Genomic DNA, 16,294 nt, shown 5'->3' with positions numbered 1-16,294 from the left:
CTAATAAATCATTAGGACATTGGTGAAGTTTCACAGCTTCCATTTTTAGTTGTTATTAAAGATAAACTGGTATGGCTGTATTTCCACTCTTTATAAGCTTTTCCTCTTTACAGGTGACTGTAATTAAGACAGCAAATTCATAGTCACAATGCAGTCACTTTCATAGCTGTTTCCTCCTTAATGCTGTAAAGAGTGTATGAGCTTTATACACTCCTTCAGAAATAAAAATAAAGCAGACATCTTTATGATCTGATTCTAGCTGTGCTATTATTAAATTGTAAGCTGTTATACTATGTTGACTTATAAGTACATGCATTTCTTCTCTGCAGGAAAACCAGTAGCTGTTACTAGTAATAAAGGTGCAGGAAAGGCAGCACTGCGCCCTGGTGCAAACCCCCAGCTTGAACAGCAATATTACCAGAATAAGCTAATGAATGGCAAAGCAGGTACAGATAAGTCTGTTTGTTTGTTTGTCTGTACGTTCTTTTGTTATCGAAGACTTTTTCCTAAAAGTCATTAATAAAGTGCATAGTGGATAAATGTTTTTCACATGAGGGATTTAAAAAAAAAAGTATCTTTGAACAACACGGTTCTCTGTGGCCTCAGTAATGACCTGCCACTGTGATGACTTTTTAGTTAGCTTTTCTAAGACTGGGTTAATTATTTTGGAGTAATTTTAGTTTTTACTCACTTCCATTGAGGTTGAGTATAAGATAGCATGTTAAATAATTATTTAAAGTAAAAAATAAATACAGGTTGTCTGGAATCACTTTGTTATGTCTATTGTAGAGAAGAGTACCAAATAAATTTTAAAAGGTTACTGATTTCTTTTTTTCTGCAAGAGTAGAACTGATAGCATGTGGCCAGTGATGATGTATTTTTTGGTGTGTTTTTGAATTGCACAAGTACAATATCTGTATACAGTGAGTTAATTTGGGTGATCCTTAAAGCATTTTAAGTTTCTGGAAAGTCTGTGCAACTTCCATGAGCTCTCTCTCACTAGTACTTTGTTTCCACAACACCAGGGCATCTGTTGTAGTTTGAGAATTCTTTACTTGCCTGCAGTAATTTGGAAATTCATTATTTTCTGTAAGCAGTAATATACTAATGTAAACAAAACAGTTTTATTAACATGTTTGATTATTACTATACTGACTGAACTGTATTTAATATGGGAAAGTATACTGCTAGACATTGGCAACTAGTTGTTGTTTTTTTCTCCACCAGCCTGTGTGATCAGCTTGAAACTTTGTTTTTACTTTAAGGTTGGTAAAAAGTGCGTACACAAGGGGCAAAGTTGAAACTCAACTTTCAAGTCTAAACTGAAATTAAATAGCAGCTGCCCTTGTATATGCACTTTTAACCAACCAGGGTATTAAGGAAGTGATACCATTTTATTTGTCTTTTGCTGTAGTTTAAGACCACTTCAGAACTGAGATAGATTATACGTTTGTGAAACCCACTGGCCTTTAACTTTTTAGGGACTTCAGACTTAGTTTCTGCTGTGTTGTTTGCAGTGCCATATATGAATGCATTACAAAGATAGCTGTGGCTTTTATGGAGTTGGATTTTCTGTAGTGTAGCTCGTGGATGAACTATTGGTAGTTCAGCTTTATACAGTGACTTTTATTAGGACCTTACACTGGATAAGGGTGTGACTTAATACAAGCAAGTGGTGTTTGGAGACTGAGGCAGTTAAATAATAGAAGTTTTAGCTTGTGTCTAGCATGTTCTTTGTGATTCACAAATTCAGTAGGATCTCTTCTACTATATTTACTGCTTAAGGGTAGAGCAGTTTTCAGCCTTGTATAATAAACTCGGTTTCTTACTGCAGCAGCTTTTTCTGGATATCCCCACACTCGTTTCTTTAACATCATCCAGTCTCCCTGGCTTGCACACAGACAGGCAGCTGGTTCATTCTTTCTTGATACTTAGTCCTATTGTGCAACCAATTTTTTTTATGAAAGGATTTTTTTCCTAACACTTTTTATAGTCTCTCTTCATTAGCTGCAGCTCATAATGTTTTTTGGCCTCTTTATTAATTTTTACTTCCATGTACAGTAGTTTTATCAACAAAAAATACCTGTTGTTTCTGCTTGCATTCTCTCAAGTTACATGGCTTGTCTTCCTTTTGGGGGAAAAAATACAGTTATGGTCTTGGGTGAACAGGTGGAATTGCGGGTTACAGTTTTCTAACATCACAGTATCTTAGAAAGTGAAGTGACATACTTCACAGCATGTGTTTTAACTGCCATGCCAGAGGTAAATATGGTTTAGTACACGCATGTATCACATGGAAAAGTACTTTTTCTAAAATGTCAAAACCACAGAATGCTAAATTATGCAGTTAAATATACACAATTCTGTTTGGGGACACGTTAAGCAATTGAAATTAAAGGGTAGTTGGGACCAACCTTGTACATGAGCATATTTTTACATCCATGCTTCCACATGGAACCCACTTCATTTTTTCGATGCTTCATGCTTTCCAGGCTGTTCTCTGATTTTGCCTTCTCCAGGTCTTGCTTATTAGAAAAAAATATTCTAAATTAAAACCACCACAACCCAAAACAAACCCAACAACAGCAACAAAAAAAAAAAGGGAAGGGAAAAAAACCCTGAAACAAAAACCCCAAACTCTTATGAATCACTTTTGACCAAATACTGAATTCTGCTGCATCAGCTACTTCTTTTTTTTTTTTTTGCAAATTACTTCTTTAGTGATACTGGCTCCTGCTTTTGATCTGCATTGCTAGACAAATATCCAATGTCAATAGAATCTTGAATCTTTTATGAAATACTTTCTTTTTCTTGTTCAAATTCATCCAAAAATATATAACTTTAAAATTTAAAAACTCGCTATCATTCTCACCCTAAATCTCCAAGTTACAGAAAACCTTTCTGGGTAGTGGAAATGACTTCTCTACATACGTGCCATCTTTAACATTCATGTTCTAAAGATAGAAGATTAACATATGTTAATCACGATTCATAGTTTGGGGTCTCTTTTCCATGGCCAGGATGCCCAAGATGTGAATGTTTTCTAGGCTTCCTTTCCCTCAACCCTAGTATCTCCCTTTTTTTCATTCTAAAGAGCAGCAGATTTTAACCATCATATTAGTCACAGATTTATTCTCAGCGATTTCTTTTTCACAGACTTGGGTCCTGGCCTCTGATTTCTCCATCCGTTGCTCCACATTCACCATGTGCCTGTCTAGTTTCCCAGCTTTTGGTGAGAGGTTCTCTACCTTGCCTTCCATTGAGGACAATGTGTTCTGCATTGCCCTGAATTTCACATGAAGTGACTCCATCAGCTCATGGGGGGATCTACTCTGCTGCGAAGTGGAAAAAGTCGACGAGTCCAATGAAGATAGACAAGATGACAGCATCATCTCAGGCCAGGGCACAGGAAGGCATGGACTAAATAAATTGTTCTTGTCATTCTTATCTTTATTTGGGGCATAATTTTGCTCTGATTTTCAGTTGCAGACATCTTAGGTAACTTACTGAGCTCATCATACATTAAGACATATGACATAAAAAGGTGCACAAATTTAGCAGAAATTCTGAATAAAAGCAGTTTTTCACATGAGTCAGGTTCTACCCCTGCTATCTCCACTCATTACAACACTTTCTCTGGTCTGATAACTACTCCCATGTGGACATAGCACCATATTTCCTTTCAGTCAAATTGTCAGTGTGTAAGTTGTTAGTACTGTGAAATACAATTAGGCTTTGTGGCACTCTGAAGAAAACTTCCTGTTTATTATATTACAAAGGTGTATGGTATTAAATAGAATACAGTAAAGAAAAAGACCTGTAACATACATACTAGTCCATTTTAAGTAACCAGAAGCTTTTTTTCTGTATGATACTTAAGGATTTTTTTATTCTGACAGGGAGTTTGGAAGGGCATAGTAGTTTTTGCATCTAGACATTTTTTCAGGTGGATCTATATTTAAGTTACAGGCATGTATCTTTCAAGGTTTACATACTGTGAAAACCCGAATAGAAAATGCTTTGTTTGATTCCAGTGTTTAGTGTTTGGAACTCTGTTCTAGTACCTAGTGTGCAGTGGACCTGGAGGATCCTTATCTCAGAGCATGCAGTAAAGTTTTATAGAATTAGGGAAAGTCTGTCTCGTTTTAAGTCTGGGGTTGCAGTATTTATAATTGTATCATTTTGATCCAAGGTAAATTTATGGTGATATTTGAAAGAAGTTGACATATCCTAATAAAAGAATTATTAGGAAGTAACAATAGAAGTCTTGTCAGTTAATATCCTCATAAGAGCGTTAAAGGAAATACAAGTTTCTTGCTAATGTTCTTTAATTTGAGCTAACTAGTATTCTGATTATTTCACTTCTTAAAAACCACTTGGTGGTATCTAGATAATTAGCACAAAGTTTTATTAAGAGGTTGTAAGTATGATAACAAGTGGTCTTGTATTCTGAATTTAATTTGTGTGTTCTGGTGGTAGGTGTGCTCTTTGCAAAAAAGGAGTGTATTTAAGTGTCATCTCGCTCAGCTAAGCAGTTGGTAAATTTTTAGTGTCTTTTTATTTGTTGATAGGATATGGTTGCAGCAGTAAGCCTGAAGTGTTTGATCATTTTTATTGTCATTAAAGATAACTGGGATTGGTCTTACTCTACAGTATGGTGTATGCAGTCAGCAACAAGCTGCTGTCTAGTAATTTTGAGGAAAATAGAAACAGGATTTTTCTGTTAACAGTAGAATGTACACTTACTTGCAGAGAGAGATTACTGTGGAAAGGGTGTTCTGGTACTTTTTTTCTGGACCATGATATGAATCAATATAGTATTAAGAACCTCTTAGGAGATAGCAGTATAGAAGTTGTATAAAATAAAATACATAATTTTTATTCTGTTCACATCCATTCTGTTGAACTCTTAAGAAAAATAATATTTATAAAAATATTATTTTCCGAGCAGAAATTAGAGTACCTGATAAGCTGGACTCACCAGTCTGGGAGCATCCGAATTCCACTCATGTGAATGGAGCTGATTTCAATCTCACTGTGCTGTCCATGGCTGAAATAGCTTCTTGTAGTTATGAAGCCAGGTAGGTAAAAATTACGTATCATAAAATGTCAAAAATTAGCAGGTTTTAAGACAGTTTCTTCATATTTATCTAAAAGGGAATTTTTATGCTTTTAGAAGTTGTAATCACATATGTTGTTAGAATTTAACACAAGGTGTTTCTTGTGGATGCTGCTGCTTTTTAAACTGTTTCATAGCTCTCAACCTAACTTACATATTACTTGAAACAAAGCCTGTTAAAGAAAAACTGTTGCCATTCACTATGTTAGTTGTTGATTTTGTAATGTTATCTTCACTTTTTTGTGTGTCAAAATTGCATTCTTTCATGGAATTAAGAGCACTGTTACTGAAGTTTTTAGTTAAAATCAGACAGTAAGTGTGATTATTAAGCTTAAAGCCATTTCTTGCACTGATTATATTGAGCATCCCCAATAACATACCTTATGAATGCTCAGAGTATGAAATAACTTGTTACAAATATAAGCACAGTGTTGGAAATAAAATTTTCTTCCATGATAGATATAATATCCCAGAAACTATTACTTCATTGGAACATTTCTCAAGCATGCTAGAATAGGCAGGCTTATAATTATATGTCAAAAAATGAGAGTTTATTTAATACGAGTGAAGATTTTTGTAAGCTTGCACAGTGGAATATAAGATCTGGTTACCTTAGTCACTGAGGTATGTGCATAGTTTTAATTTGAAGCAGAAGGTAGAAAGTGGTGCGTTCTGGAGACTTTGTTCCCAAAGGCAGGCTGTCCATGCTGCATGCCTGAATATTACACAGCTAATTTAGATACTGTATTTGCAGTTATTTTTCTTACCTATTGAGTTGCTAAATTCCTTTTTATTGATAATTCATTTTTGTGGGAAAAGACAAATACTTCATTTGGAAATGCCCTGTATTAATTTGTAGAAAAATTGGTGATGTATTAATTTGGTTTGGGGTGGTTTGGTTTTGTGGGTTTTTTTTTTAATAATTTCATTTCAGACAAGTCGGCATAAAGAATGGAATGTTTTTTGGCCAAGCAAAAAAGTTGTGTCCAAATCTTCAAGCAGTTTCATACGATTTTGATGCATACAAAGAAGTTGCACAGACAGTATATGAGATATTAGCAAGGTAACGCATGCTGTTTGTTTTAGGTGGTCTTTCGTGGTAAGATTGTCAAGCATATTTGCCACTGCTGAATGCCATTCAATTTAGTGTTTTCATCTCGATGTTACTCTTCAGCTTCAACAAAGCCATTCCTAATTGAGGTCTTCCTTTTGTAGTATTTTTGTTATTTTGCACATTGTCTTTCTTCTGCATTCTTTTGTCTTGAATTCAGATCCTGATATCTGAGTTCCAAATGAGTCATTGCTAAATTTTTTACTGATTACACTATGTGAAGCAGATCCCTGCTTAGTAGTGAGATTCTTCCAATAGGGTTTTTTGAGTAACTTAAGAATGGGTTACTGGAGTAACATCTATTAGAAACTACTTTTGGTTTAAAATGCACTTAAACAGAATTGGAGATTTGTTACTGTATACGAAAAATAAGTATTCAACTCATTCTCTAGCTGTTCCCTTAAAATCATGATGCATGTTGAAATTAGTCCTACATTAGTAATGTTACTGTAATTTGTTGGTTTAGCATTTTTAATATGTGATGTGTGATACCAAATAAGCAGGGTAATACCACCACAAAAGGAAGACTTTATTTGCTACATATTTGTTTTAACAGATGGTGAGCTGTTGCTGGTGTTTCACCTCCTTTACTTTGTGTTGATAGCTATACTCATAACATCGAAGCAGTCAGTTGTGATGAAGCACTAGTAGATATCACCGAAATCCTTTCAGAGACCAGATTGACTCCTGACGAACTTGCAAATGCTATCCGCACTGAAATTAAAGCACAGACTAAATGCACTGCTTCTGTTGGGATGGGTAAGTACCTTATTTCATTTTGTTTACAAGCGGTACCTGCTATTGTTAGGTCTATCATAATTCATTTTTAGTAAATAAGTCAGAGGCAAACAATTGTAGTTTTATTATTACACGAATGTAGAGACCGTATTTCAGAAACAGGGTCTGCCTGAAGCATACATTTTGTGTTACTTGTATGTTGCCCACTGTGAAAGTTGTATCAGTATAATAAAATGTAAATTTTAATAGATCCTGTTACACTGTTGAGATCTCCTCTCAACACTGTTCGCTGATCAGAGATTAATTGAAGAAAGATACGCTTATGCCAGTTGAATAAATGTAACTTTTTTACCCTTTAGATTTTAGGGGCTAAACTAAACTGATTTAAACAATGCTGGTAAAAGAGTAAACACATATTTGTTAAGTGAGGTGTTAATTTTTTCATACTTTAACTCAATAAAGTATGTGGCAATAAAGTAACTGTGTTGTTGCAGTAATACATTGCAGAAGGTAAATCACTGAGATTGCATGATAGGAGAGGCTATGTTGATATGCTTGGTAGGTAAGAGGGTCAGAAATCTTCAGTATTCTATAGACAAAACATATTCTCATAGTTAAATAGAGAATCAAATGAAGAATCTGTCATTGTTTCATCAGTTTAATCCCTCAGGAGAAACAGTGCATGTAAAACTCTGTTACTGCTCTTATTAACTAAAATTTTAGAAGAGACAGAAAGAATGTGAGCATAGGTTAGAGAAGAGGAATAGTAACACACAGTGCTGTGAGTTGTGAATCTCCCTGGCCTTTTATTAGTTTGCTTTATCATTGGATGGGATGTTTCAGTGGCAATAATGAATGTGTTTGGGTACCATTCCAGAGATCTTACTGTCTGAGCATGAATAAGCGTATGAATAGGGAAATAAAAAATGCTGACTAGGTTCCCACCACACTTTTAAGAGTGCATATAATACTTTAACAGAGTCATTGGAAATATTTTAATGAATACTCAGGCCCTGATATTAGCTAAATTCCAGAATTTCACATATAATATAATGGATAGAGTTGTCACCTGTTACTTACATTGACCACAGTTGTCTGTTCTGCAGTGTTAAAATATTACCCTTCTATATTTTTTAGCCATTTGCACTTAACTCTTTATCTGTACCTCTACGTGTGTAGAACATAACCAAGACAAATAAATTCAGTGTTCTTAGTGAAGCATCCAGTACTTACCTATTGGTTGTTTAGGGATTTTTTGGTGGAATTTTTTTTTGTTGGTTTTAACTTGCTGTAATAACAGATACTGCTAGCAGCTCATGAATATATTTCATTAAATTCTTTGCTGAAGATAAGGAATTTGACTCTACTTTCTGCATTTTTTCCTTGATTACTGAACTGTGGCATTCTACTTGAAGGAACAGAAGTTACCACAGACATAATTTAATTTATTGTTTTTACAGGTTCTAATATTCTGCTGGCCAGAATGGCAACTCGTAAAGCTAAGCCAGATGGACAGTATCACTTAAAACCTGAAGAAGTGGATGATTTTATCAGAGGGCAACTTGTTACCAGTCTTCCAGGTACTCCTTTCTTTTAGAGGACACTTTGCCTCCTAAAATTAAAATAGTTTCAGTTACAAATCTGTGTTCTTAGATTAGATGCTATTCCATGGGTATGATTAAGAAACAAAAAGGTATGCTGACTTCTTAAAAATTCTCTACTTTCTGGAAAGAATGCGTCCTTTTTGTATCTTTGAGAAGCATCTCTTTTAGTAAAGAATTTTATGGATTCACGCAACATGATCTACAGAAGAGAATGTTATGCAACCTTATAATCTTTAGAAAAATTATTGAGGTGAGTCATTTCAAGTGAATGCGAGCTTGCTGTATCATAATGAATGTAATCGAATGAGTAACATCAGGTACTTATGACTCTGAGAGGCAGTTTGCTTAGAAATGAGAGCTAGCCCAAGAGGGTATTCTTTCTAAAAAGGAGCATATGAAGTCACAAGTTGGAAAAAATAGCAGAGATGCCATAATGAAACAGAGAGTATATGAAGAGGGAAAAGGGACAGAGAGGAGTTTGTTTATTCTCTGCTGTGTCTAAGAAACTGAGAGATTTTGAAGAGAATGAGAAGAAAATATAAAATAAAATTTGGAAGGGGAAGAATGTTACTGAAATAGAGAAGTGTTTCTGCTTGCAACATGAGCTGTATTAGAATGGCTGATAAATAGAGAGGAAGGTGTGAAGTAAGGCAGCTGTGGTACTATTACCAGTGTTACGCTCTTCATGCAGCTGTAGACAGGTTTCGCTTCTGGTAGACTTAAAATACACATTACATGAGTAATTATTGTTTTGTGTGAGGATCTTTTAGTCGATGGTATACTGCAAACTTACAGAATGTGTTGATTCTTTTAAAGAACAACAACAGGTTTGTCAAATTCCAACTTTTTTGCCTCAGTTTTTGAAGAAATAATTGTGACAATGATCATGAATTATAATTCAGCAAGTATGACAGTACTACTAATTTTATTAACTGCAGTTTCAGCCAAATCTTGCTAAGAAGCCCTACTGACATTATGTTTCCACAAGTGCTGTGAAAAATGACAGCTTGACAGAGGAAAGCAATCCAAATGAGTACAAACCTTTGAGGGATGGGCAGGCAAAATTCAAGTGTTGTATATTTTGTTGGTAGTTCCCAGTCATGTGCGTAACCAGAGTATATGTTTTCTGTCCTGTATTCCTTGGTCAGATAGGAATCATAGAATCATAGAATAGTTAGGGTTGAAAAGGACTTTAAGATCATCAAGTTCCAACCCCCCTGCCATGGGCAGGGACACCTCACACTAAACCATGCAACCCAAGGCTCTGTCCAGACTGGCCTTAAACACCGCTAGGGATGGAGCATTCACAACTTCCCTGGGCAACCCATTCCAGTGCCTCACCACCCTCACAGTAAAGAACTTCTTCCTTATATCCAATCTAAACTTCCCCTGTTTTAAGTTTTAAACCATTACCCCTTGTCCTATCATTACAGTCCCTAATGAATAGTCCCTCCCCAGCATCCCTATAGCCCCCCTTCCGATACTGGAAGGCTGCTATGAGGTCTCCACACAGCCTTCTCTTCTCCAGGCTGAACAGCCTCAACTTTCTCAGCCTATCTTCATATGGGATGTGCTCCAGTCCCCTGATCATCCCCGTGGCCCTCCTCTGGACTTGTTCCAACAGATCCATGTCCTTTTTATGTTGAGGACACCAGAACTGCACACAGTACTCCAAGTGAGGTCTCACGAGAGCAGAGTAGAGGGGCAGCATCACCTCCTTCGACCTGCTGGTCACAACTTTCTAGTGTTTGTGGCAATAATGCCACTAAGACAAAGAGATGCTGAAAGATAGAAGCTGATTACCTGTGATTTCTAACTTTCACAGACTTTGGTAGTGTAAACTCATAGGACTAATATTTTTCAGAAGTAACAGGCCACCTCTCCAAAACCCAGACATGTACTTAAGTTTATCACACTTAGGTATGTGCTGTTGCCATGGATACCTACAGTTTCCTGTGCTTGGTAATTCAAAGCACAAGTGATACAGGTATGCTATCACTTCTACCTGAAATATTATTTTTCTACCTTGGTAGCAGTGGAACAGTATTCAAAATATTTGTTGGTTTTCTTTCAGATTAAATCACTTGTATATGGTAGCAAAACATATTACATATTGGATACTCTTCTTGGACTGAGTGTTGTGGTGTCCAGAGCTATATGCTCTGTAATAAGCAGTACATTGTCAAGAAGATTTGCAAGCAAGAGTCATTCAACATTTTACCCAGAAATAAAGAAACACACTACAATATGACATCTTAAACTAGATATATAGAAAATACAGGTGAAGACACCAAAAGTTTCCGTTTGGACCATGTTTTGTTGAGTGAAACTTATTTTTATAGTATATATTTATTTATTTGGCATAACCTAGTGTAGGTTTAAAAAGGCAGATTTTATTTGTTCAAAACATGACGGGCTCTGAGTTGTATAGAGTTAACAGAAGTAATTGCTTTATTGTTAGGAGTTGGCAGGGCGATGGAATCTAAGCTGGCTTCTTTGGGAATTAAAACCTGTGGAGATCTGCAGTATGCTTCAATGTCAAAACTGCAAAAAGAGTTTGGTCCAAAAACAGGACAAATGCTCTACAGATTTTGTCGTGGTTTGGATGATCGACCTGTTCGTACAGAAAAAGAAAGAAAATCTGTTTCAGCAGAAATCAACTATGGAATAAGGTTTACACAGGTAAATTCAAACTCGCTTTCTTTTCTGCAGTGACTTCTTTCAGCTCGAGAAGAATCTTCTCATATTCTGATTATTTTCACTTACACTTTGATCTGTTAGAGCACCATCTTAGCCACCAAATAGGAATGAGGAAAATGAAGAAATAGGAGACCAAACGATAAAATGGGAGGAGAGACTACAAAATTATTGGACTGAAAAGAAGCTTGCACAAAATTAGCTGGCTATTCTGCATTCGTTATACAAGTCTGGTACAGAAAGAGAGAACTGCAGTAGGTTTGTCAGCACCTAGCATTCTCTTTCATTTAAATGCTGATTGTTCAAAATGCCAGTGCCTGAAACCAGCACCAGTACAACATTCTTATTGGACTTTTTACAAATATTGGGGGGGTGGGGGGAAAGGTGTGTTGTTGAGAAAATTGTATTAAAAAATAACTCAGCTCTTTGTTGAGAACTGAAGCATATATAGAAATTACAGGGAAAAAAAAGGCTGGGAGAGATCTCATGGTGTTGTGTAGTCCAGCCTTTTGCTTTATGCAGGGGAAGCTTTGAGATCAGACCAGTTGCTCAGGGCTTTATCCAGTCTGGTGTGGAAAACCTTCAAGAACGAAGACTGCAAAACTTCTCTAAATAACATCTTCCACTGCTGGACTTTCCTCATGGTCAAAGTATTTTCCTTATAAGCCCTATGCCCTTCATCCTCTAGGTGTGTGCTTAAAATTAGACTTCAAATTCCATGTTGGGGTTTCTAAATACATTTGGGGTTTTAAGGCTTATTTCCAAAAGGACTTAATATTTCCTACTTAACTTCAACATTAGGATAGGAATCTACCATCTCACGTAACTTCAGTGACCTACAATATTAATAAAATACTTGATGTTAAATAAGACAATTGCCTGTGAGTCAGCTTGTTCTTTTCAGTTTACACAATCTGGATTGCATTAAGCCTTAATGATTTACCTTCAATATTTGAAAAACAGTAATTATCTAAACATGTTGTTTTTCCCCTTCAGCCTAAGGAAGCAGAAGCATTCCTTCTGAGCCTCTCAGAAGAAATCCAACGTAGGCTTGAAGCTGCTGGTATGAAGGGTAAACGATTGACACTTAAAATAATGGTCAGAAAGGCTGGGGCACCAGTGGAGCCTGCAAAATACGGAGGTCATGGGATCTGTGATAATATCGCCAGGTAACTATGTCTGGAAAAAAGAATGGTTGGTAATAGGCATGAGCACACTTCTGCAGGATGTTGGGCACCAAAAGCTACAGGAAGACAGGACAGAAATTTGAAAGCGCTTGGTACCTTTCTGTGTACATATCAAACCTTGCACCAAAATTCAAAGTAGAATAGTATTATCAGAAGTCCTCCGTGTTAGGGTTGTACATATGTGGTCTTTCGGTTATTAGCATGGAATGTAAATCCCCCAGTGATAAACATGGCATATTGGGAGGTGAAAGAAGGAAGAGACTAAGGTGTCTGTCATAAAGAGAGAACAATTTTAAGTCATCAATTTTAAGCCTTTGAGTTTGTTCAGAGATTAAAATGGGGGAAAAAGAAAATATATCAAATGTTGAAAAGTTTGTGGGCATAGAAGAAACAATTTGTGGTTTTCAGAGGAAGCAGAAACAGGAGAGAAGGAATCTGACTCCAGAAGTGCGTTCTTTGTGGTTTGAAGTTGCTTTCTTGAGAGAATGTAGTCTTGTGTGTCTGTGGATGTTATTTAAAAATTAAAGTGATTTAGTGAAATATTTGCAGTTAATTACTGTGACTACCTATTTCTCTTGGCAGGGAGATATTCTTCCTTTTTGACTTGAGTAATATAGTTTAAGGTTGCTTCTAATTTTATAATAGTCTCATGAAATGCTGATAAAGACTTTTGATCTTTTAAGGGGCTTATCAACTAGCAGTAATACAGATGCGCATATATATATTTGGTATTCATTTTTCCAGCTTGCTCAATTATTGGAACTGTTTTTTCCTTTTGCAGTACTTCTAGAAGTATTTACATTCTGCACTTTGACAAGCATGCAGGAGCATTTTTATTTCTTCAGTGACCAGCTGAGTTGAAATGTTCTGCTGCTGCAAACTCTCTCTCCCTGAGCTACTGCAGTCAGTGTAGTGTTGTGTGTAGTGTAGTGTTGGGTTATTTTTCTTTAGGGGCTTTCTGTTGTTCCTTGTTAGTTTTTTGATCATCTGCTGATCCTGACAGTTGGAGTGAATTCTCAAAGAAAATACTTGTACTTGGCAAGAAGGATGTCTGATCAGTACTGTTCTCCAAGTTGAGAATGTGTGGGGACTAGGGCAGTATTTGCAAAAGACTGAGAGACCACTTTTCATTCTGAAGATTGGAGCTGGAGTCAAAACACCTTGGACTGCAGTTGCCCATCTCAGTACAGTCAGGTTTCTTTGTTTCGAATCTGCCTTTCATGTTGTTCCACCAAGAAGTCTGCAGAGAGTTTTTCTGGTCCTAGAAAAGACAGCAAAGATCCATAGAATTATAGAATCAGGTGGGTCAGAAAAGACCTTTAAAATCATCAGGTCCAACCGTTACCCTAGGACTGCCAAGTCCATCACTAAACCATGTCACTGAGGTCCTTGTCTAAAGTGGAGCTAAGAAAGTTGAATCTCAAAATCTCAAGGTCAGAGACTGTGCCCCATGTTTCAGCTGTTCAAGAAGGCCACTCTTCTTGAGGTGGCCATAAGAAGGTTCATGTCTCTTGACCTTTGCAGTTAAGTTTTTTCATAGAGTCTTAAGTTCCTCATAAGAAGTACCTTTATTTCCTTGTGGATCATTATCTACATAGTAAAGACCTTTTCAGTTTGGTCATGCTGCAGCATTCTTCATCTCACTGAGATGCTACCTGTGGTGGATGCCCATCCCTGGTGAAATGGGATAACCCAATTACTCTGCCTTGGTAGTCAGTTGATAGGTCATTGTCAAAGGAGTAGGACCTTCAGCTTCCACAAGGACTGTTGTTACTCTTCCCCTTTCTTTATTTCTGATTCTTCTTTGCTTCCTATTGTTCAGAAGGATGGTGTTGACTAAAGTTGTGTTGTGTGGTGTTTTTTTTTATATCAAATCTATATGCTTGCATACTGAAAGCACAAAAATGATACCTAGGCATAAGAACCATAGAATCATAGAACAGTTAAGGGTTGAAAAGGACCTCAAGATCATCTAGTTCCAACCCCCCTGCCATGGGCCAGGGACACCTCACAGTAAACCATGCCACCCAAGGCTCTGTTCAGCCTGGCCTTGAACACCGCCAGGGCTGGAGCATTCACAATTTCCCTGGACAGCCCATTCCAGTGCCTCACCACCCTTACAGGAAAGAACTTCTTATATCCAATCTAAACTTCCCCTGTTTAAGTTTTAACCCATTACCCCTTGTCCTATCACTACAGTCTCTAGACATAAGGTAGTTATATGCTGTTTCAATGTACAAGGTTGTCTGAGAACCTTCTAAATGGACGTTTATTCTTCAGGCAGACACTTCTGTATCAAAGCCATTGTTCCTTAGATAAAGGGACGATACGACGATACTGACTGTTGTGTGAGGGTGCATTTGGCATCTTCAAAGATAGGTCTTTTCTACTTTCCCATCCACCTCATGTTGTTGTAACAGATGAGTCCCTCCTGAACTGAAGGGTCATTTGCTCAGCGTTGCTGATGACTGAAGAGGTAGGGGTATTCTTTCAGTGGGTTACAGATCAACAGTAGAATTTTCAGGCATAGGGTCTGCCTCATACTTTTGAGCTTGTGACGTACAATTTAGCTGTGCTAAAAACTAAAACTACAAAATTCACCTTTCGCTATCAGAAGCTAATCACCTTTTGAGGCTTGTATATCAAGAAGAAAATCCATCAACCTATGCTTTTGTCTTCTGGGTACCAGTTCTTTGAGCTGAAGGTTTAACAATCTAGGAACATGTTTTTAGGATTGAGTGTATGTTGAGATAGAGCTTTATTCCTTCTTTATGGAAGGAATTACTAAGTTTGGAACTATTGCCAGACTGCTTTCCCATGAGTGAAATATAAGGAGACACCATTAAAGTGTTTAGTAAGTTGACAGTATGGCATCCTGTCAAAATACCAAGATGGAACTTTCTTTTGTCCATAGAGCCCACTCCAGAATTAATACTGCATCAGTTACCTCAGTGAGACAACTTTACACCACTCACATTTGATTAGCCATGAGAAATTCTGTCCTTATCTATCTTAAATATTAGGCCATTAGAAAATCCAGAATTACCAAGCACTACTACTACCATCTTAAGCTCTCAGGTGGCAAATTGTAAAACTTGCAGGTAATTTTGTGAGAGCTGTTGCATAAAATTGTCCGCAGTGTAAGATGTGTATTTGGAATGTTGTTTAAAGTCACTTACCATTGATCCAAGTTCTTTGTTATTTGAAATCCACATGCAGATGCCTATATCTGCATCTTCCTCAGAGTTCCTTCTGAAACTCACTCTTTTAGACCTTTGACAATTCACAACTGAAATAATGCTGAGCGAACTCTTTACAAAGCCAAGCTTTAGTGAAGAATAGTGCATGAGTGCATTTCTACAAGTACTGTGAAGTGAAACATTTTTGTCTGGCATTTTGTAGGTAGCATGTATGTAAGTACATACTATATTTGACAATGCATGGACCACACACTGAGAATGTTCAATTCTTAAGTAATCTGTTTGTTTTCTGTAGAACATACTTAGTTCTAATTACCTTTCCAAAGAAACCACAGAACAACAAAAAAAGTGTTCAGTTTCAGTTCAGTATGCCAGGAAATTATGATCAGTCTTTCTTTGAAGTCCTCTCTTGAATAAATATAGAATTGTTGTAGTCTTTAGAATTTGTGAAAGTTTCCTTTTTAACCATACTTTTTTATTCTTTGTAGGACTGTGACTCTAGACCATGCAACAGACAGCGCAAAAGTAATTGGAAAAGAAACTCTAAACATGTTTCACACAATGAAACTGAATATATCAGATATGAGAGGGGTGAGTTAATGGGAAAACTGAAATTTATTCTCCTAATCAGCCTTTTT

General features: G+C 36.7%; 1 protein-coding gene across 9 annotated transcripts in view; it reads left to right on the top strand.

Moving 5' to 3' along the window:
* The window catches only part of REV1 (REV1 DNA directed polymerase), a 56,914-nt gene that overhangs the window by 28,176 nt on the left and 12,444 nt on the right, over positions 1 to 16,294 (top strand). For 5 of the 9 annotated variants that reach the window (XM_061377895.1, XM_061377894.1, XM_061377897.1 and 2 more), the window contains 8 exons: positions 330 to 446; positions 4,949 to 5,081; positions 6,054 to 6,182; positions 6,835 to 6,989; positions 8,429 to 8,548; positions 11,034 to 11,254; positions 12,266 to 12,438; positions 16,145 to 16,247. In XM_061377895.1, coding sequence (XP_061233879.1) covers positions 330 to 446; positions 4,949 to 5,081; positions 6,054 to 6,182; positions 6,835 to 6,989; positions 8,429 to 8,548; positions 11,034 to 11,254; positions 12,266 to 12,438; positions 16,145 to 16,247 — 1,151 coding nt within the window. Of the gene's footprint in view, positions 1 to 329; positions 447 to 3,183; positions 3,499 to 4,948; positions 5,082 to 6,053; positions 6,183 to 6,834; positions 6,990 to 8,428; positions 8,549 to 11,033; positions 11,255 to 12,265; positions 12,439 to 16,144; positions 16,248 to 16,294 lie in introns of those variants that run through there. The other 4 variants (XM_061377899.1, XM_061377896.1, XM_061377901.1 and 1 more) reach the window with 3 other exon arrangements.

Source organism: Neopsephotus bourkii, unplaced genomic scaffold (genome assembly GCF_033783945.1).
Source record: "Neopsephotus bourkii isolate Nb327-2 ecotype Australia unplaced genomic scaffold, CSIRO-AGI_Nbou_v1 NB_1760, whole genome shotgun sequence".
In the NCBI taxonomy this organism is placed as follows: domain Eukaryota; kingdom Metazoa; phylum Chordata; class Aves; order Psittaciformes; family Psittacidae; genus Neopsephotus; species Neopsephotus bourkii.
The sequence above is the reverse complement of the archived record's forward strand: the minus strand, read 5'-3'. Positions and strand labels throughout refer to the sequence as shown.